We start from the raw sequence: 22,492 nt of genomic DNA on the forward strand, positions 1-22,492 counted from the left end.
CACCACGTTTCTTCCATACCTCTAATGCACACACTCTCGCTTCCTTGACTTACCACTTAGCATATGCAGACAGCAGTGGTGGTGATGCTGAAAGCTTTCTGCTGGCAAGAAAACCAACATCCAAAAAGGGACAATTTTCTGGATGGAGAGATCTCTGACTAGCATAAAAGTGAATTTTGTGGATTAGAGAATCTAAATCTTACCTTTACTCACTTGCAAAAATCTAATATTAGGATACTGTTTCCATTTCCAACTTGACACACGAGGCCAAGTTCAGATGCAATCACATGGGCAAAAGAAGTGTATGAGAGTCAGCAGTACCAATAAAACCATTGCTTCCTGGTTTTGGCAGCTTCCAAACCCAGAAACTGTCTAGCTTGCCTATCCTCGAAGGCTTTTAGGCTGGAGTCAGGCAGGAATGGTCTCCCAGATACAGAACAGTGAATAACTGCATTTACATTCCTGTATCAAGCACTTCTTACTATGTTTAAGTCACCATCATCTGAAGTTGAAATATTGGCAGTGAAATCAAACTCATACACGCATTTTTTCTGTAAGAAACAAAATTATCCAGAACAAAAAGAAAAACCAACACAATGACATAGAACTGAAAGGACAACTGTAAATTACTTATTTGGGCCCATCACCTCTTTGAAATCCACCCTTCATGAGATACTCAACCAAAGCTAAACGAAGATACCAAGAGAAATTCTACTGATTTCAGGAACTGGGCCTTGGCTGCAAACCAGAAAGCACACAGGCATAAATGCAAATTCAAGCAATGTTATGAAGATCCTTTAAAGTTGTGACTCAACTGCAATCTTAGTTTGCTAACTCCCTGATGAGGTTCCCTCCTTCTTCTGTAAGACACCCTTGCACATCAAAGAAAAAATATTGTGAAGTAGATACAGGCTACAAGTGTCCAAAATATCACTGCTTATGGAGAACTAAAGCCACATTTCATTTTATGTATGGTAGCAAATGCAGCCTGACTGTAACCTCTAGGCTGTTACTGACAAGAGAAAATCTTACCTTTGAGGGTTTTTAAAATTGCATCATTCTAAACGCACTGCTCATTTGCTTCAAGGGCTGAACCTTTCTTTATTTTGTTATTTATCAGCTGGCAGAATTCTTCACTGCAGACGTCATCACTAACACATGAATCCCTTGGCATATCCACCATTAAATAAAACAAAAACTGCTAGCTTGAAAGAGAGGACCTTTATGCATATGTATGCATTTGTGTGTATACAAATGGTATCTATTAATTGGACTGCAGAGCACAGTTTTGTGTTTACTGCATAAGAAGCTCATCCATAATTTTCCTTGGCTAAAATGAGGTCCCTGACCATCAGAGTTCTCAAAGAGCTGCATAAAATTAGCCACGATGTCTTTACAAATTTAGCAGAGTACTTGAATATTTATATTGAAACTTGTGCATAGTCTCTTGTTAGATATCTAATATGAAACTGAGATTTCTCCTTTCTTTTTTTTTACTTTATTGCACTAGCAACACATGCATTAGCTAGAGGGATTTTTCTGGAACGTTTATATTTGAGGCTCTGTATTCTCCCCTGGAAGTGTTGCTGTTTAGATCATGATCTACTTAACATCATGAAGTGATCTAAAATAAAAAACCAACCAACCAAAAACCCCTTTTGAAATCTGATGATTTATTGTGATTCCAGTCCAAGCCAAGGAAAAGTTGCATGAAACCAAGAAGTAAAGAGAAAAATGAAGGCCAGCTTTTACATATCATTCTGTAGGTCGTGAGTGTTTGTGTAGAATGACATGAAAGACAGAAACCATTAACCTCCTTGCTGTTGCAGCCAAGCAAGTAGGCGCATAGAACGCTGAGCTCCAGAAAGAGATCTTGCTAGACCCTTTGCACGAGACGTATTTTCTGTGCATACACCTAGCAAAGGTCACATGCACCTCGTGATAAGAGGCTGGTACGAGAGATGGAGTTTCTGCACAGCAAGGGCTGCAAGGCAGTGCTCTGCTGAGATGGCAGCCGCTGCCGGGCAGGTGGCCTCTGGTCAGACAGTGATGGTGGCCACCATACTTCACGCTGGGTTTGTCTTGCAAGTGCCTGAGCACCTGGACAAGTATCGGTGTTAGTGTCACTCTGCCAGTCGCGGTGGATGTGCCACATCAACGCTTCTAACAGCTGTTTTGAGTGAAAGGTGAGGAAACGGATGTGGCAGGTTTGGACACCAAAACATTTTAATTCACAAAATGAAAGACAAACGCTCTTGAAATGAACTGTGAAGCATTTTGCTTTCAAGAAATTACTCATTCGAGAATAATTCACCTTGCTTCCACAGTTTCATTTAGCACTGTATCCTTGTTTTTCATTTAGTATTTTATGTCAATTAAACAATCTTAATTTCATTCTGATTTATTGTGCACCTGTTGCAAGTAATGTATAACTGGAGTAAATTGAAAATTGCAGTCTATTTTAAGAAAAGAAACACAAGTTGACTTTACTACTGCAAATACCCCCAGGAGCTGAATTACTGAAGACAGTTTGCAAAGCTGGAGCATTAAGCTGTGAACTCTCCTTGGTGGTGACAAAACTGAGGTTTGTATTCTGTACCACCCAGCAGAGCTTGTGACTAGCAGACAACCAGCAGACCCCATGGCTCGTCTGTATTTCAGCAGTATCACTTGTAATAAAAGACAATGCATCACACAATTAGGTCATAATCCTTCCTAGAGCTTCCAGGTACTATGAGTTCTGCTTTTAAGGGACAACATCAGCAGGAATCATTTTGATAACACTGGAGAACTGCATCTGTAAGTGACCAGAGCCTCATGTTTCAGGGAGAGATTCAAGCAGAAGTACAAGGAGAAGCCACGTAATAAGGGACCCAGCTTCTCGCAGTGGGAAATGCCTTTGTGAAGGGTCCAGAGCACAAGTCTTATGAGGAGCGGCTGAGGGAACTGGGGTTGTTTAGTCTGGAGAAGAGGAGACTGAGGGGAGACCTTATCGCTCTCTACAACTACCTGAAAGGAGGTTGTAGTGAGGTGGGGGTCGGTCTCTTCTCCCAGGCAACAAGCAATGGGACTAGAGGAAATGACCTCAAGTTGCACCAGGGGAGGTTTAGATTGGATATTAGGAAAAATTTCTTCACCGAAAGGGTTGTCAAGCACTGGAACAGGCTGCCCAGGGAAATAGTTGAGTCACCATCCCTGGAGGTATTTAAAAGATGTGTGGATGTGGTGCTTAGGGACATGGTTTAGTGGTGGACTTGGCAGTGTTAGGTTAGCGGTTGGACTCGATGATCTTAAGGGTCTTTTCCAACCTAAAAGATTCTATGATTCTATAACTTATTTGTGCTTCAAACACATATAGATAGAAAAAATAGTATTTCAGTCTTGGCCTATGCCTACAGAATACTCTGAAACTCCTGGTGACAGTCTCTTCTGCCTCTGTTGCTACTGTTAAGAGAATCTATCTATGCTCTGGAAGTCAGATTTCATGGATGGAGTTTTCCTCCTCCGAAGGAGGCACTTCAGAACTGATTAGCCCAACACTTGACTGCCAGCAGCAACGACCAAATGATTAACCTTCCCTGTTATTTAGCACTGGTGAGGCCGCATCTGGAGAGCAGTGTCCAGTTGTGGAATGCACAGCACAAGAGAGAGATGGACATACTGGTGCAAGTCCAGTAAGGGGCCACGAAGATGATGAAGTGACTGGAGCAGCTCTCCTATGAGGAAAGGCTGAGAGAGCTGGGACTGTTCAGCCTTCAGAAGAAAAAGCTTAGGGGTATCTCACCAATGTTTATAAATACCTGATAGCAGGGAGTAAAGAAGAAGGTGGAGCCAGGCTCTTCTCAGGGGTATCCAGTGACAGGACAAGAGACAATGGGCGAAAGATGAAACCACATGAAATTCTGCCTGAATAGAAGAAAACACTTTTTTACTGTGAGAGCGATGGAGCACTGGCACAGGTGCCCGGATAGGTTGTGTAGTCTCCCTCCTCGGGCATTCAACACCCAGCTGGACGTGGTCCTGGGCAACCAGCTCTATCTGACCTGCTCTGAGCAGGAGGCTCGACTGGACAATCTCCAGAGGTCCCTGTCAACCTCGGCAATTCTGTGATCCTGTGAAAAGGTTCCGAGAGAGGAGTGTGAAAACAAGTTAGAAACAAAAGCGATTTGCATTTTCAAGCGTATAAAAAACTAGCTGAAACTGCAGAGAATGGAATTATTATTTTTTATATAGTAAAGGACGCTACAGAGGTTTTATCATATCCCCTACTGATTAAAATAGGAGATGAAATTTCCTGGGAATAGCTACTGTACTGTGACAGTATCAAAGACTGATCTTAATTAGAAGACAAGAAGGAGACTTTATTTTCCCCTGAAACTGGAGAAGAGTACCTCTTTCAGACTCTTGATGTTAGCGGCTGGGAGGAACAGAGAATTACCCAGGCCACAGGGATGTCTACATGATGTCATGACACAGGCAGAGAGCAAAAGAGAAACTGGACAACTTAACAAGACAAAGGAAGCAGAGTTTAGAGCTTGTTCTGCAAAATAAAATATTAGTTCTGCATAACTTTCAGGAACTGCACAGAAGAGAGAACAGGATGGGCGGCTCTCATACTTAACTTCTTCTGTTCTGCAATGCAATTAAGACTGAGGGGTAGAGAAGAACTTCTGTGTTGTTCAACAGATACTCGTCAAAAATTACTTCGCTGTTTAAATAACTGATCACAAAAAAAAATAAAAGTAACATCTAACTGAAAGATGAAAGACTTCTTTTACAGACTGTTTTAAATAAGGCCTAGAAACTCCTCTCCCATGCTCCTAAAAGCTCAATGAAGATTAACATATTTAGCAAAATTTGGGATAAGCAGGAAAACATTGACTGATCACATTGATATAGGAGAAATGATTAATTCAACAGGGCTATATGACAGGTACAAGGGTTTTGGCTTTAAATCAGGCACAATCCTTCTTATAATTCAAAAGTCATGGTGTTGATTCACTCCCATGGGCTCTCTGATCACCCTAAACTACTTCTCTCCTTTCTGCTCATGACCTTACCAGGCTTTTCATTCAGACTGAAAGACTTTTTGGACAAAGACCTGTGCTTGCATAACTATGGCTCCTGAACGCCAACATAAGGCAAATAAGATTTATCATATATCAATATGAGAAAAGAAGGTTTCCTCTTCTCCCTCATCCCCACCAACATCCTCTTGTAGTCCTCCATTACTTTCTTCCTCCACCTAGCTCCTCAACCCCATTCTCTTCCAGTTCCTTGCCCTGACTTTCACCAATGATAATGGCCTACTCTTCACACTTTTCCTTCTGATGCTTTTTACAAACTCTTTTTTTCTGAATGTTATCTCTGATAGCCTCTGCAGACCTGCTGTCTTCTCTTTTTTCCTCTAATTGTTTCTTTGGGATTTCTTCAGAAGTTTTCATATTACTGCAGCCTTTTATTTGTTCTTGTATCTTGTGTGTCTGTACTGTTTTTCCTCCATTACTAAGATTTCCACTGGTGTCACCATTATGTCATAAATTTATCCCCTTACTCTGCTGTTCCTGACCCACTTCTGTCTCTCTCTGCCATCTTTGAACTTAGCTGACGTCCCTCCTTTTGGATGACTTGATGTTCATTGTAACTTCTCATAACTAAAACATAAGTCCTTTCTTAGCAATATCACCAACTCATTATTTAACTGCTTCCTCTCTCTGTCCCTGGATGTCTAATTTGCATCACAATCCTGTCACCCACATTTTCTCTCCAGCTTCATTAAAAAAATGAGGGCTCATCTTTTGAGAATGGTGTATAGATGCCTCTCCACATTTTTTTCATGCCTGCTTTTGTATGTACGTAGAACCTTACAGAACAAGTTTGCGGCCCTAAGAAAAGGAGTATGGACACAGCAACACGTTTTCAAATATGCAAGCATTTTCAAACTGACTATTGATCTGGGGTGCTCCATTTCTAACATTTCTAAATTAAAGTATCCCGAAGGGAATCAGTCTGCAAAATGCCAATGAAATGAATCAGACTCACCAGACACATTGAAAACTTTTAGCAAAGAAATACATTATATACTGAAAAGTATAGTTATTGTTATTTCTAATACTGTCATTAGTCACGTTTAAGTGTAACGAAAGACACACAGCAAAGATTTAGGGCTGTTATAAATCCATAACTCTGAATGCATCCCTGATCAACTTACATAGTGTGTGGAGAAATTTTAAATTACTGTGCAGCATCCATGTATACTAAGTAGTGATGGAAACTGCATTATGACTACGAAACTGTGCAATGAGCCTATTTTCTCTGGGAATTGTCTCAGTCACACAAAGACATTCTTTCTTCCTCAGCAGACTGCAGCCTGAATTTATCTGACTGATGGAACGGAGGACACAATTGCAACCACCACCTTTCTTTCCCTCTTCCTCTTATCATGGTTTCTCCTCTGACATCTGAGTATGCATTAAAAAAACCCAACTTTAACCCCCTCGCCATTTCCAACTAGCTGCACTTCCAGAGAAAGGAGCTGTAGGAAACCAAGTTCTACTGATGCTAATTGATAATAAGGTGGGCCTTTGTGCTTCTCAGCTTCTCCATTAGGCCCCTGGTAGGCATGGCTTTGCATGTGGAACAGATGAAAGAGTAGGTAGGCCTGCCAGATCTTCCAACTTAGCTGAAAGCTGACGGGTGAGATTCTACACCCTGAGTCATGACACGGGTTGGATGTCCATCAAATGAGGAGGAGCTGTCACCATACAAGGCTGCAGCTTTGGCGCAGCACCCAGAAAAGACTGTATCATTGCACTTTGCTTGTTCCAGATGCCCATATTCCAGCTGAGCCTAGAGCCAAGGAGCAGCAGCAGCAGCACGGCTGCAAACATCCAACAGCAGAAAGTGACACCAGGGGTATGTGAGTGCGTCTTGGGCTCAGGACTAATGGTGGCTTCTTTTTTGTCCACTGTGAAAGGTTATCTTGCTGGAAGCACCAGCTGTCTTGTCAGCCCTTCCTTGTGCTGTAGGAAGCAGGCTATTAGCCGCTAACATATAAAGCAAAACCTTACCAGCCTTCTTCAAACAGAAACACAAGTTGTAGAAGAAAAAGAAATGAAATGGAACAAGGCAACAGATGGTGTTAGCTTAGGAAAGAGGAACAGAATGGTTCAAGACCCTTGCCTGCATTTATGTCAGCTATGTTACTGCCCTTAAGATTTAGCTCCTCTCTACCACATGGTTTACAAATCATGGGGTCAAGTAAGAAATAAATGTTTGCTAAAATGACAGATTTGTTCCTTTGGTACACAAATACCAGAGTTATTTCTGATAATCTACTGACAAAAGTGAGGCAAATCTACGTAAATACTAAACTAGAAAACATCTTCAGTTCTGTTCCACTCCAATTAGCAGTTTCCAGACCTCTTACTGAGCAAGTGGGATCCCGTTCCATCAACCAAAAAACCTCATTACTCTGATCCAGGTACTGATCCAGGCACCACTGTAGTGGTCGCAGCAGATTTAGGGGCTGCTGTTCCAGAGGGAGTGACACTGCACTGATTTGGCGTGGAGAACTTTTACTGCTTATGGTGATGAGCAAGGCACATGAGCAAGGGAGTGGAGAAAGGGATAGTCAACGGAGGTGGAAAAAGAGAATTCTGGCATGATTTGGTGAAATTTATAGCGTTACAGGAGGGTCTTGCTGTATATTTGATGATAAGCGTAGCATACTTGACAAGGAAATACTGAAGAGGCAAAGGTGTCTCATAACACTGGACTGCTGCTGTTTTCAGTGGTCAGTCCCATCATAATGTGTAGTTCCAGACAAAGCTTTGCAGGGAAGAGAAGGTCTATCTGTACCATCCACCGTAACTATAAGGGTTAAGCATAAGGGTTAACTGTGGTTGGACATCATGAAAAAAGCAGTAGCATTTTACAGGATTTCTGGTCAGACCCAGCAATATTTGCTCCCCATTTTCAGCAGCCTCACAGCCTCCCCATTTTCTCTCTGAATTATCAGAGACATTAACAAGAGTCTTTTCCACTCCCCACTTTAACTGATCTTTCTAATTAGGAGCACTGAACAAATAGATCTGAGAAACAGCCTGGCAGCAGCAAGCAGCCTTGGTTCACTGCATGCAGAGCATGGAAAAAGCTCTGCTCTCCCAGGGACAACGTGAAAGCTACAACCAGTGACTCAGCGTTAGCCCAGTAACAGCTCTCCAGGGAATCTGAGACAACCCCTCCAAGCATTCCTGCCTATTTTTGCGCACGGAGGGATCAGACAACAAACAATACTCCTTGAAACAATTCCCTACTTCTGATAAATATACACCTCCCATCAACTAATGAGTAAACAGCACTGTCAAGCTTTGCCTTGTGATCCACATCGATGGACACATCTGGGGTGAAGCCAATACTGAAATTTAGGGTTTTGTATAACAGCTGCGCTCTGTGCCATGCAGACATGGCATTTCATTAAGCACAGGGTAATAGCTTGATTCCCTTAGGGACTCACTGCTGGAAAATAGAACATCTCCTTTCATAAATAGGCAAGGTCACCAAGCACCACACATTCCTCAATGCACATGCTCATTTTGGAGTTGATGCTGAGATAATTGAGTATCTGTTCATTATACATTTCATATTAATGCAATAACGCATCTTCATGTAAAACTAATTTTACAAGATCTGAGGAAAACCAGCATTATATCACATTTCAATGCCATGTGTTCAGCTACTCCAGAATACAGTGGAAAAATTCTGATTTCTGCCCAAATTATTTTTTATAATTACTCTTCATGTTGCGTTGAGTTTGAAAAATTGCATGTAATAAACATCGAAAAGCACAAACCAAGGTATTTTGCCCCTTCACACCTCAGCACCTTTTTGTAACTTACAGATGCTTTTTTATGGATGCTTTTTTATGGAGTCATCTTTCAGCATATTCACATGTACACACTGTGAACAAGACAGTTCACAAATGTGACACCTCAAAGTTTAAGCCCCTGTACATACAATGATAGAAACCACAAAAAATTTCACAGAGATATATGAAGAGAGATGAAAAAATTACAGGCAATTTCTTTTCTAATATTGTTAAGTACTATCAAAAAATCAGGAGTCCCCAGAGGACCTTACCTGAAGGACCTAAGCATTATGCAGTGCAACTAATTCCTGCCAATCTACTTCTCTGCTTTCATCTTATTTCATCCCAAATACTACCTTTATCTGTTTGTTTAGAATATTTAGAAGCTGGCAACCTGTTTTTCTCTATCCCTCTGTTTCCTGGGATACTTCTCTTCTGGATGTGAAAATGAGAAACTCCAGAGGATAATACTGGTCAAAACATAATGTAAAAGAAGAAAGAGCTACTTGCAAAGTGAATGTATGATCGGTCAGTAGAGAAGATTACATAGGGTAGAATACAAAACTAGAAATATTTTCACCTAAAACCAGATAGCAATACTGTATTGCATTAAATCCAACAGTTTGTGGGGGAAAAGAATAATTATGCAGTACAGATTAGAATATATACATACATGTAAGGAAGAGAAAGGATTTTATTCTGAATTTTCCTGTGCTTACTCAAATAGATGCAATCTTCATCAGTGATTATGATCAGGAGTGTCAAATGCAAATGTTGCCTTAAGACTTGGAGTAAGCTTTTGCTGCATTTTTATTTGTTATATAGCTCAGGGGTTTCCCAAACTGAAGAATGCAAACCACAACTGTAAATGAAAGTGTAGTCTCTAGATTGTGAATAACTGATTATGTGGCTTAAAGGCATACAGCAAATGTAACTGGAAACAATCTGCAAAAATGTTAACAATACTGTTTCTTGCCCTCTTCGTCTGCCATGAAATTACCAGTTGCTGGAATTAACAGTTTCACATCTAGAAAAAAACAAAGGTTGTCAATGTTTTCACATGGAAATAACCTTTGAACAGTCGGGTTTCTGCCTTAGGGAAGTATTTTTGGTTTATTTTAAAAAGATCAGCATCAAAAAAGTCACCTTCTTCCTTGAGGGGACCTGAATGAGTTGTGAGCATACTCCTAGAGTTTTTATTTCAAGGCTGCAGCAGCCTACCTTAGAGACTCGCCTCCTTCTTTTGTTCATTGAAACACATTGAAGCAGGCTGTCAAAGGTTCAAGGAGAGGTTATCAAGTCCTATTTGCTGTTAGCATGTCTAAAACTGCTGACACATGCTAGGAGAAAAAAGGGTACATCTAGCACAGCTGCAACAATAAAACACCTACTGGGGAACCTCACCTAGAGCTAACAACACTAAGCAGTGTTGGCCAACAGAAGAGATAAGCCAGTAATATTTATACATAAAATGCAAATAAAGCCTATAGAGGTCCTGAAAAATAGCTAGGTTTGTCATTTTCTTAGTGGTTTAAAAAAAAAAGGGGGAGGGGGGGCAAAAAACTATGCAAACACACCGCATATGGGATTTTGTTTTTGATGATGAAAACCATTACCCACAGCCTTCAGTGATGAAAGCTGTAGAAACAGCTGAAAAGTGTTCATTAAAAGGAAAAGTAATGAAAAATTCTGCACTTGACAGACTTGCAAAAAGCAACCAATGCAATATTTTCCTCTTATATCACTCACAAATTTTCCTGAATTTGAAAATAACCTACCCTCTGTTGAAAACACACCAAAAAAAAAAAAAAATCAAACTCTGTTGTTGGACATACTTAAGACTTTTCTAGTTTGATGCCTCAAAATGTTAGGAGGAAAAATGCATGCCTTCTCCAAGACTTACTTATTGCTAAGTTATCTATAGACCTATTTTACCTCTAACTCCAGTAGGAGGGGGAGGAGTACTTTTCCAGTCAAGTCTTGTTCAAAGCTTTAGACCAATACTCTAAAGATATGTTGACACTTCTCAGATTAATTCCAAGTAATTCCTTGCGTACTAGGGCCAGATCTGTCCCTTCCCCTCATTTCACATCAGCTATGTACAAATTCACACCAGCAGTTAGCGTTGGCTTGAACTCTGGCACTTACCATAGCTAGAGGAGTCTGAGCAAGTTCATGACCTCACCACTGGCCTAAGCTCCTGAAGACCTTGAGGTCCTCAGGCCAAGTCCACTCTAGATAAGTGGTCTAGCAGTTTCTACTTACAAATCTTTACATTAAATGCAGCAAAGGGCTTTGACATCCTTCTTGACACTAGAGAACTGGATTTCCTCACCGGGGTGGCAAGCTAAAAGTTCAACAGAAACAAGCCACATGGGTGGAGCTCACACAGGTTTGGTCTTCAACTCAGGTTTCTCTTAGCCTTCCTGTTCTGCTGCAGGCAGCTTTGGAAAACACCCTTTACAAATGCAGCAGCATTTTAACACTTCATAAATAAGGTTAAACTGGAGCTGACATCAGAAGACGGCAGATGCCCTAGTGTACTGCAGCAATGCACTGCCCACTATACATTGCCACTAGGCTTAGTCTTATGAAATGAATTTAATGCCCCAGTAAGGGCAAGGAGTAGGGTGTGATGAGCTCACACTCAGCTTTATTTTTGAATGCTAATGTTCGAATATTAAGTTTTGAAAGTGGTGGAAGGAAAAGTTTACGAAAGCAAAGTGCCGCTCTTCTTGTAAAAAGGAAATTTCCTAAGTTAACATGCTTTTGAAAAAATTAATTCACAACAAACAGCAATGCAAAAAGGAAGAAAAACAATTACATCACTACAGTGTAAAATGCTGCATCACCTATCAAAATCAGACAGATCCAGGTTCATTCATGTACAATTTGTTTGTTTGTTTTAGACACAACGAAAATATACAATGGTTACAGCAGAAGATGGTATTTTGTTCTTTAACAGAAGTCCTTTGCTTCACCCAGCTAAATGGATTTCAGATTAGACTCTAGAATAAAATATAGAAACTTACCTTGCATTTCAACATGTTGGCCACTCTCTCTTGCATTGATTGTCCAGCCTTTGGCCTGACAAGTATATAAACTGCTTTTACTTCAGGGCTGGAGCGCAGAAGCTTTTCCACCAGTACTTTGCCCATGAAACCTGTAGCTCCTGTGATAAGTACGGTCTTTCCATTGTAATAAGCTGAGACTGAAGACATGGTGCTTTCTTGTTCTGTCCTTCCTTTAACTTCCTGCAGGAGGTACCTGAGAAGATGCAGAAATAAAGCTTTAAGGGCTTTTGAGTCAAGACATAGATCAGTTATTTGGGAGCTACAGTCTGAGATAACTTTTCCTAGTCAGCTATAGCAGCTCACATTAGTTCAGTCAATGGCAATTTAGAAGATGTTTTTTTAAACAGCCTTTATTATGAAAATAAACCACAAAAATTAAAAAGGTTAATCTGAGAAGCTTAAAAAATCAAGCTCAGCCTTATTCTCCATATTATACCATAGCTGCACCCAGCAGTCACCATTTAGAACATAACTTGTGCTGTCTGAGACTCCTAGCAGTAGATGCTCACTGCAGTGTTGAATAGCATTTATCTCCTACACTGTGAAGTGGCAGCCATGAAGATATGCAGTTATCCCTACAAGACAAAGTAGAAACAGATCTCCTCACAAACACTGCAGGTACAAATGCTGTGTTTTCCACTTTAATTCCACTGTGCCAAGCTGTTGCATTTCTTGTCAGCTATCACACAGCAACATGCTCAGTCTTTTCCTGTTCTCTTGACTTGGAATAAAACCATGAAGAAAGCTCTTCTTCACGGAAGATATAGTGCAATGACATTGCTCTGCAACACCACGCTCCTGTGTGTAGGTCATCACCCACTATTGGCTGTTAAAGCCAAAATTCATCCCGTTTGACTCTAAGGAACATAGATGTCATATGCTTGCCCTGGAGAGTTTAGCTTGTTCGAACTGCCCTTTGGAGATCCACTGACTATATAAGGGAGCTGACATGACTAGGCTCCCACATGAAGTGTCCCAGTTAAGTATTTTAATTAGATACAATGGTTTCAGGCCTACATGTCCCCAGCCATCCCGATTCAAACTTTAAGTTGATTAAATGACAAACAAGGATGGACTGAATCCTCTTAATATAGCCCCTCTCTCTGTTAGACTAACGGAAGGAAAGAAAACCCTCCTATCTTTGAAGTGCTGCAGATCACAGCATGCACAAACCATTTACATGGCAAGGGAAAGGCTCATGAAAAATACAAATCGATGTTTTGAAAAAAGCTTACTAACTTTGAAAGAAAAAGAAACAAGAACAGTAGAACACTGTCGATCAAGTATTCAAGAACCAGGACAATGATCTTCAAGTACCCCCAAAAAAACCTCTTCCTCCTGCAGAAGCTTCAGAAACACTGTTGGCCATTTCAAGTTTCTCACATGATGAGTCAACTGCATGTTAATAAAATGCAAACACATCAAAACAGAAATACAGCATTTGCTGCATTTTTGCAGTCTTCCAAGATTCCCTGCTCTCACCAACCCTTTTGCATTTCTGAAACCTAGTAAACCATTCAGGGACAGTGAAGTAGCCTAACTTAGAGCAAAAACCACAAGCCTTCATACAGAAACATCTTATATAATGAGTCCTTGGCTTGGACCAACACAAATGAACAACACCAAAGAGTTTAAAGTACTGTAAGAACCTTGGCTACATGTGATGATAGGTTAAATTCCCTTCACCTCATGGGAACATGAGAGAAATATAGCTTGTCCTACAGCGCATTCCTTCCTCAGGATGGAGTGAGGTATCTTACCCCAGAAAACTGACCGCCAGCTATGTGAATCAAGAGAAGCACCACGGATCAACCCTTACAAGGTGTACTGTGTTCATGGCAACACTCAGGAACGTGCTTGGCTGAACTGCGATCCCCAAGGCGTTACCACTCACAACAGTGAAAAGTGATCCATGGTCTGTGTCAGTCTGCGGTCATTATCCGGGTCTACAGCTGATCCATCTACCCAGACCTGACTTTGCATTCCTACCAATCTACAGTGTTTTCACAATCACTGTACTGCTACGTGGAAATGTTGAATGTATATTTCTAATGGACACAGACACATAAAGTAGGGACTCAAGTCCAACAAAATACTGCTCTTCTTTCCCAGTGCTGCCTGGGACTGCAGCCCATAGCATCAAACAAATGAAAATCCCCAAATTTCTTTATCCATAACAAATCATCAGGTGTGCCATCCAATTTAGAAACTGGGTCAAGCAGAATAACTTCTGAGGGACACTATTTTACAAATTAATAGCTGTGGGTATTCTGGCTCAGTGAATTCGGGTATTAGCCTACTTTCAGATATGGCCTAGATTACAATTTAAATGAATGTAGCAGGCTCGGCTAGGCCTATTAAAACCTGTTCTTATTAAAGAGCTGGCCATTTGGGAAGTTAAACAAACAGGTTAAACTATTAATCCTATTTATAACAAAATGTCACATCTCATTCAGGTTCAGAAAAACTGAGTGATATTGGAAGACAGGAACTTGCAGAACCTGGAAGTGTGTGAAATGGTGTGTGAGTCCAAAAGTAGATATTAGTTTAGCCAGATGAAGATGGAGGTGACAAAAGAGTTAGAGAATTTGGTCCGACACATGCCCTGCAAAGCAGAAGAATTAATGAAAGAAGTCCTTAGTCACTAGAGGCCATACAAATCATACTGAACATAAGGAAACAAAAAGGTGAAATGGAAGACCACTTCCAGTCACTGGATACTTGCTTTGAACTCGTATTCTGAAGATCATATCTACCTAACCTCACCTAATATTCTGCTAGAAAAATGGTACATTTATAAAGTACTTTGCACCACAAACTTGGAGATTGCCACAGTGTTTAACAGGAATTAACTCTCTTCCCATGCTTCAGTTGTAGAGAACATTTCCAACCTGCATCACTAAACATTAGTGCTTTGCATTATAGTTGTAGACTCCTGCAAAAATAACTGTTAATATTTCCAAATGTGGACATAAATTTATTATGTTGTTTCATGTGGGTTCTCTGTTTGAGTTACCCAAATGGGGCTTCATTTGTTTTGGTCAGACATTCAATGCCTGCTAGAATAGTAAAAAAAAATAAAAATAAAAAAAAAATAGCACAGTACTTGAAAGCATCCCTAAAATTGGCTGTGCAGCCACATTTCATTAAGTATTTCTGGCAAGGACTACATACACAATTGACAGTTTTTCCCCATGTAGTCTGAGACCATTTTGAACATTTGACTCCAAAAAGTCAGGAAAACAATTGCATCTCCCAAACCATTCTGGTATGATGAAAATGGAAGCATCAAACACAGCCACGAAAAACTGAACTTCTAAGGCAATCTGCTGTTCCTCTTGATCATTGGCTTAACCCTATAGGGTTAAAAGAAAAGGTAATAAAAATCACATCCTTTCTATTTTCTGTAATAAAGCAGTCCAAGTCAGGCAGCAGATAGATCGCAGGGCCAGTTTCAGAGTTGGATCCAGTTGCTAAGGGCCTCATCTACGATAAAAAGCCATGAGGAATGAGATGGTGTTTGCTTATTGCAGGATCGGATTTGTGTCCACTTGCAGTACTTTTTTTCCCTTTCCTGGGTTAGTTTTAGAAGAAAATACAATAATCTTGTACCCACCTGATGTCATGCTAATTACCAGCAAAGAAAATCTGTGTATTTGTTTAATGTGTACAAACGAACTGATATTTTGAAATCATGACACAAAAGCCACAATGCTCCAATCTTCTATGTTCAGACAGATCCCTGAATCTCCACTATCCAAGCAAATTTAAAGAGGCTTTTACTAGGTTCCAAATTCAAAAGCAGATTCTAGTTTATTCAGGATTGCTAAGGGATTTTCCTTTCAACTTAGTCTTGACTTGACTTTTTTATTTTTCAGAACTATCTTTGGGTTTTTTATATTTTTAAGAGTATGATTTTATAACAAACTTGATTCTTGTCTGTTTTAATTGATTTTGCTTGGCCTTTGTAAAGGAAGTACTAAAGAAGGTATGGAGATTTTAAGGAACCAGAGGATTTCTAAGGTCAAAGGGCATGATCCAAGTAATGCCTACTGACCTGACCCTTTGGATGTCTACTTCAAAATAGAGAGAACTATATGCATGCTTTTTGACTTTTTACACTCAGTCAAATGAAGAAAAAATGTCTCCTGCAGAAGCTTAAACTTTGTTTTTGATTTTAAGGAATAAACAGTCAATACTGGGCATTAACTATTTCCCAGTCAATTAAGCTGCAAGGGATTAAGCGTCTGGTAAGACAAAACTATTCAAAGTCTGAACCATGGTCAGCAGTTGCAGTGAGTTGACCCTTATTGAGGTGAAGAAAGATAAAGGCTATTTCAGAGCCTAAGGGTCCTGTCTCTTCCAAAACTGAGTGGAGGAGAGAAAGCCACTGAATTGTGCAGAAAAGCCCACACAAGGGCTTCCTGAAGCCCAATTCAAGTGAGTAATTACAGGCAACTCTGAGCGTTTAGGCACTAATCAGAGCAGGAAAGTAATCACTGATGCCATCTGAATTACTGAATGCAGCATCTTTGCAGCAGTACACATCTCACTGATGCTGACTCATCTCTGACTGTAGTGTGAAAAAACCACCTTTTGGACAGCCAGCCAGGAATCACACTGAGCATCTGCAGACATAAGTACACAAGCTGCTTTAAGGGTAAAGCTCTGTTACTGATGCCTGTAACAGCCACCTCTGGATCAGACATAAAGGATGATCTACAGCGCTGCACTGCAAAGAAAGCCATGATCTTGTGCCAGGGGCATATGCCAAAGGAGAAGCAAAGGGAAAGGTGGGAATCCTACCAACCTGATACTTTCCTCCTGCAAAAGAAAACCCTCATATCCTCAACTGAAGAGTAAAGGAGAACTTTCCCCCACCAAGAGCAGATACAATTGAGCTGATACTTAACAAAACAACTAATACACTGTCCTCATCTTCCACATACTTCAATGATGCCAAATCTGCATTCAGATTACAATGGTGTAATGCCAAGAGTTAGACTGCTATCAAAGCCATAGCCATGGGAAGGGAAATGAATATCTGAACTTCATTGACTGCTGCTCCTGCCGCTGCCCGGGGCAGGTCCATGGCTGCAGAGCGTTAACGAGAGATGGCAAAATGGAGCACAAGCAATGAAGGATGGATAGACTGGAGCAGGTTAATATTTCACTAGGGTCTGGACCCCTACTAAGATTTCCATGCCCTACTCAACTAGGACAGCGGCCATTTCAGAAGCTCATCTGTTGAGATATTTGCCTTTTCAACTCAACAGAATAGAATGAAAAAAAAAAAAATTAGTTTTGTGCAAGAGCAAAGGACTGTATGCCTGTAAATATACATCTAGATTCACAACCGGCCTCTCTGTCATCTCTTTCTACTTAGTCTGGTTTTGATAGGTTTTCTCATGTCTGGTGCATTTTCACAACTTTATGCAGGAACGTAATTTCTGTAAACAAGAGGGTCAGACTGTTCAGATGAGTCATTCAGACATCGTATTAAATGTAATGAACCAGCTTCAACTAAAATTACAATTAATGACAACATTTTTTGAAAAAAAGTTACAGACACCAAGAGTCCTTTAAGATAAAATAATTTTTGGCCACTTTCTGAATATAAATTTTTAATCCTGGGTACAAATATACAATCATACATAAGACAGTCTAATCAGGATTCTGGAGGAGTCATAATTAACCTGGGACATGCAGAGAAAGAAAAATTCCTCTGTCGCTTCAGAGTACTTGTACAGCTGAGGTCAGATGAAGCAATATAAAGTGGTCACAGACTATTTCAATCTCATCAATTTGCTTCCTCAGTCTATTAATTATTTTATGAGTTTAAAATGGACTGAACACTGGGGATGCCTCAACAATGTATCTTCATATAATTATTTTCTTTTTTATTTTTTTGCCTCAGGATGTGTGACAGAGACTCCACAAACTACGCATGTAATTACAATACATAAAGGCAATTCTTTCTAATATGTTTTCTTTGCCTGAAAGCATCTGTGTATAATTTCTTGTTAGTTAATCATCTGCAAGTAAATAATCCCGTGACTATGACTGCAGCAGTAACCACCCGATCTCTTCACTTTGGTGGCCAGTAGAGGTGGATACTTGAAGAAGGAGCAGTTTTCCTCCAACGCTAACATATATACAATTGTATGGTTTGAAGCAAATCAGTATAATCCGAGGAGAGCGTGTACATGGATGAAGAGGTAAGAATAGTGTTACAAATTCAACCTACACACCACCTCCTATAGAGCGAAGTCCAGTCTGAAACAAAGCAACTTTCCAACCTTCTGATTCCTGAAGTAGCAGAATGCTCCATTCCATGCTTAAAGAATAAAAATTAAAGAGACAAAGGAAAATGCAATATGCATGTACATGTTTCATTTATGTGCTGGCACTAGAAACATGGGATATAACAGTGTCTGTCAATTCGCGGTGAAATCTCAGGTGCATGCAGGTGCATTAGTTGTGTATGCTCTGTCATTTAAGATACTTTATGTGGATATCAAGGTTTTGTTGAGCACCAGGCTTTGCTTCAGAGATTTCACAGATTATTTTTAGCCCCAGGACATCTGGAAATAATAAAGCGTGCTGTGGCCTTACGAGTCACAGAGCAGAGTCCCACACCATGCACGCTAGCAATAGCTGAAGAAGTGACCTGCTTTTCATCATAGTGACTTAACTCCTGGCTTCTCAGTAACACTGGGAGGAAGTTTATGTCACTCGGCTCCATTGATTTGATTTACTGGGCCAAACTCACAATCAGGGTAGTTCCACTGCAATGACCAACGTTTCAGCTGGGATTAACATGAATTAGCTTAGATTTGAGCCTTTACATTTAAAAGATTTTCTGCGTTTTCAGTGATAAATAACAGTGACTCAGAACAGAAAAAGGCTATAAGTTCAACACTGTACAACATTTTTGACAGCAGTGCTGCTAACGCAAACCAGCAGATAATACCAGCAATGATGCACTGAAGTTACATAATATATTTTCAGAGGTCTTTAGGCACAAAGATTTGTGCAGTACATGATGTTTGGAAAGAGATAGGGGAGATTTCACTGACGGCAGAAAATGAAGCAAAGAGGATGTTAAAATGGCTGATCCAGAGACAAAGTAAAAGATCCTCATGGTTTGATAACTTCCATAGTTATTTAATAGCACTAACAATAACAAACTGGCAAAAATGAACCTTCTCTCACTTAGCTACAGAATTAAAAGGAAGGCCATAATCCATCCTTTGTACAGGCACTATAGATGCTAATAGAGTGCAAAGAAATAAAATCCTGTGATTCAAAGATGGGCACATTCACAGCCAGACTGAACTCCTGATGATAATCCTCTTTACAAAAGAGATTTTGCTCCAAGCAATTTACACCAAATATAAATGTTGTTGCTAGCAGCCTGAAGGTTAAATCACTTTTCTCAAGCTAATATATTTCAAGTCATTTTTTGTTTGCCAACATTACCAACTCAATTCCATAACAGCATACCCAAGTAGCAACAAGCAAGGAGAAACTCTCATTGCTCCCGGAAACCCTTCATGACTTGAAAAATGACACCAGTTTTGCAATCCATTTCAATTTATAACAGTTAAATCTAAAGAGACAGTGCAGTGTGACAGCATAATTAAGAGCTAGAGACAACCAGCAGCGTGCACAGCCAGATCCTGCGAACTGCTGAATGTTACATTACATGGAGATAGGAACTCTTGATCCTTTGGAAAGCACTGGGAGTTGTGGCTCCTGGGCTAGAGATCTGCCTGCAGATCAAGACCCAGATGTAGGGCAAAAAACTTGAATTTCAAGATTTGATCGTTGCTTAAGCATTACTTGTACAGCTTCACAGATCAGCTGACTCTCTTAAGTAGTCCAAACTGTTTGACCACCGTTAAGAATTAGAGGAGAATGAATGAAGCAGAAGGGCCACCGATATAATGACATCCAGGAGCAGCCTCTTGATTTTTCAGTGAAACCTCTTAGTCTCTCTCAGTCTCACTATGCTCTTTCTGAAACTGAAGAAAACAAGCCTGTAAGTGTTTTATTGCTAAGACGGGGCAGTTGTGCTAAGGACATACCTACATATGTGATATGGGATTTTAAAGAACAAATATTTCTCAGTAGTTCAAAAATGGATGTATTCTGCCTTACTCCTGTTTAGGTAGCTTACTGGTAAGAACAGCAGCTCCCAAAGACATCAAAGGAACGGCTTCTGCAGGCTTTCTGTGTTATGCAGGGCAGTGACTGTGCCACTGTCCCTTTTTTTTTTTTTTAGCTTAGAGCTAGTTCTTGTAAGGCCATTGAGCAGGTTGCAAGATCAAAGCTTAGGTGCTGTGCATAGATGAGGACTAGAAGAGAGTTTTTGCTCTGCCTTAGAATAATTATATGCAGACATCCTACATCAGAGCATTTCTGCAGGCGATCCTTCCCCTTCTCTTTCCACTAACTCACTCTTCACAGCCATTATCACCTTGCTCTTTCTCCTTTAGCTGTGATTGGGATTTCTACAACCAGCAGTCCTTTCCCAAACCCCTAAATCAAAACCCTTGCCATACCCATTGCACACTGATCACACTGCATCTCAGCATTGTGAAAGGGAGGTTCTCTCAGTGATTAAGTCAAAAGTCTACAAATCTCTCTGTGGTATCAGGGTGGTCTGGCACCTTTATTTTCTTTTAGATATCTCAGTTGATAACTTTGTATTAGCATCCGCCATCTCTTAGCACAGTATTTGAAGATTTTCTGTCCTTTTCCACCACTTGTTCTTGCCCCTCATCAAAAACAGTGGCACTATAATTTACGGTATTTGTGGGAAGAGTTGGATTTGGAGGCACCAAGCTGGGCAGGAGTGTTGATCTGCTTGAGGGTAGGAAGGCACTACAGAGGGATCTGGACAGGCTGGATCGATGGGCCAAGGCCAAGTGTATGAGGTTCAACAAGGCCAAGTGCCGGGTCCTGCGCTTGGGTCACAACAAGCCTGTAGAATTGCTTGGGCTTGGGGAAGAGTGGCTGGAAAACGGCCTGGTGGAAAAGGACCTGGGGGTGTTGATCGACAGTCGGCTGAATGTGAGCCGGCAGTGTGCCCAGGTGGCCAAGGCCAACGGCATCCCGGCCTCTATCAGAAATAGTGCGGCCAGCAGGAGCAGGGAGGTGATTGTTCCCCTGTACTGGGCACTGATGAGGTCGCACCTCGAGTACTGGGTTCAGTTTTGGGCCCCTCACTACAAGAAAGACACTGAGGTGCTGGAGCGTGTCCAGAGAAGAGCAACGAAGTTGGTGAAGGGTCTAGAGCATGAGTCTTATGAGGAGTGGCTGAGGGAACTGGGGGTGTTTAGTCTGGAGAAAAGGAGGCTGAGGGGAGACCTTATCGCTCTCTACAACTGCCTGAAAGGAGGTGGGAGTTGGTCTCATCTATCCACTAACTAGTGATAGGATGAGAGGAACTGGCCTCCAGCTAAGCCAGGGGAGGTTTAGATTGGGTATCAGGAAAAATTTCTTCACTCCAAGGGTTATGAAGCATTGGAACAGGCTGCTCCAGGAAGTGGTTGAGTCACCATCCCTGCAGGTATTTACAAGATGTGTACATGTGGTGCTTAATGACATGGTTTAGTGGTGGACTTGGCAGTGCTACGTTATCGGTTGGACTCAAAGATCTGAAAGGTCTTTTCCAACCTAAATGATTCTATGATTGATCCAGTTTAAGAATACCTGTATACAATTTGAGGGTAGCAGGAGACTGAAGTGTTTTGGTGTTTTTTTCAAGCCCCACTTTTGGAACAGTTGAGCTAGCTCAGCTGCTGTGAAACACAGCAGCAGCAGGACTGCTACCTCCCCCCGATTTCCACATTCCAACACTCACAGAAAACCATCCCTTAGTGACCCCAAAATAGACTGGGTAACTAAAACTGAAAGTATCTAAAATCTGACTGCATTTCTGTAACAAATGAAAAAAACAGTAGTGATTGATAGTAGAAATGCAAATATTCATGTGATTGCAGCAAACGTGTTCTGCACAAAGGCACTGTCGCTATATAAAGAATGGTCTTCACTCAAGATTTTGAGTCAGCAGTAATATTGATCCAAGTAGAGCATTATCTGGTAAGCAAATCTATGTCATGTAATGATGGAGAGACTACCTTCCTGAGGGATTCCTCCTTTACCTGTAATTCTCCCTCCTCTACTGTCAGAGTAGTTTCCATCCAGCTCTCTTACCGGGTAAATACATAACCACAACGCTTAAAAGTCTTAATGAAATCAAATGGAACTGCATGTATATGTTTTCATAACAAAACCTAAAAAATACAGAAAACAGCAAAAGAACAAACTGAGTACAACATACCAGGAACGTGTTAATGGTCATTAACGACTGCTTCTCCAAGCCATGCTACCTTCCTATTGTTACAACTTTTTTTTTTACAGCTGTCTGGTAGAAGCTGTATATAGAAAAGATGAGTAGCTTTGTAGTCCTGTGCTGATTTATCAGAATACATACATATTTTTGTTCAAAACAAATGCAAAGTATTTAATAAATGACTGA

At 40.7% G+C, this 22,492-nt stretch overlaps 1 protein-coding gene across 10 annotated transcripts in view; it reads right to left on the minus strand.

Moving 5' to 3' along the window:
* FAR2 (fatty acyl-CoA reductase 2) overlaps positions 1–22,492 on the minus strand; it is a 149,776-nt gene that overhangs the window by 71,749 nt on the left and 55,535 nt on the right. For 8 of the 10 annotated variants that reach the window (XM_069806815.1, XM_069806810.1, XM_069806808.1 and 5 more), the window contains exon 2: positions 11,902–12,136. In XM_069806815.1, coding sequence (XP_069662916.1) covers positions 11,902–12,090 — 189 coding nt within the window. In that variant the 5' untranslated portion in view covers positions 12,091–12,136. Of the gene's footprint in view, positions 1–11,901; positions 12,137–13,182; positions 13,331–22,115; positions 22,248–22,492 lie in introns of those variants that run through there. The other 2 variants (XM_069806809.1, XM_069806811.1) reach the window with 2 other exon arrangements.

Source organism: Haliaeetus albicilla, chromosome 19 (assembly GCF_947461875.1).
Source record: "Haliaeetus albicilla chromosome 19, bHalAlb1.1, whole genome shotgun sequence".
Lineage (NCBI taxonomy): Eukaryota > Metazoa > Chordata > Aves > Accipitriformes > Accipitridae > Haliaeetus > Haliaeetus albicilla.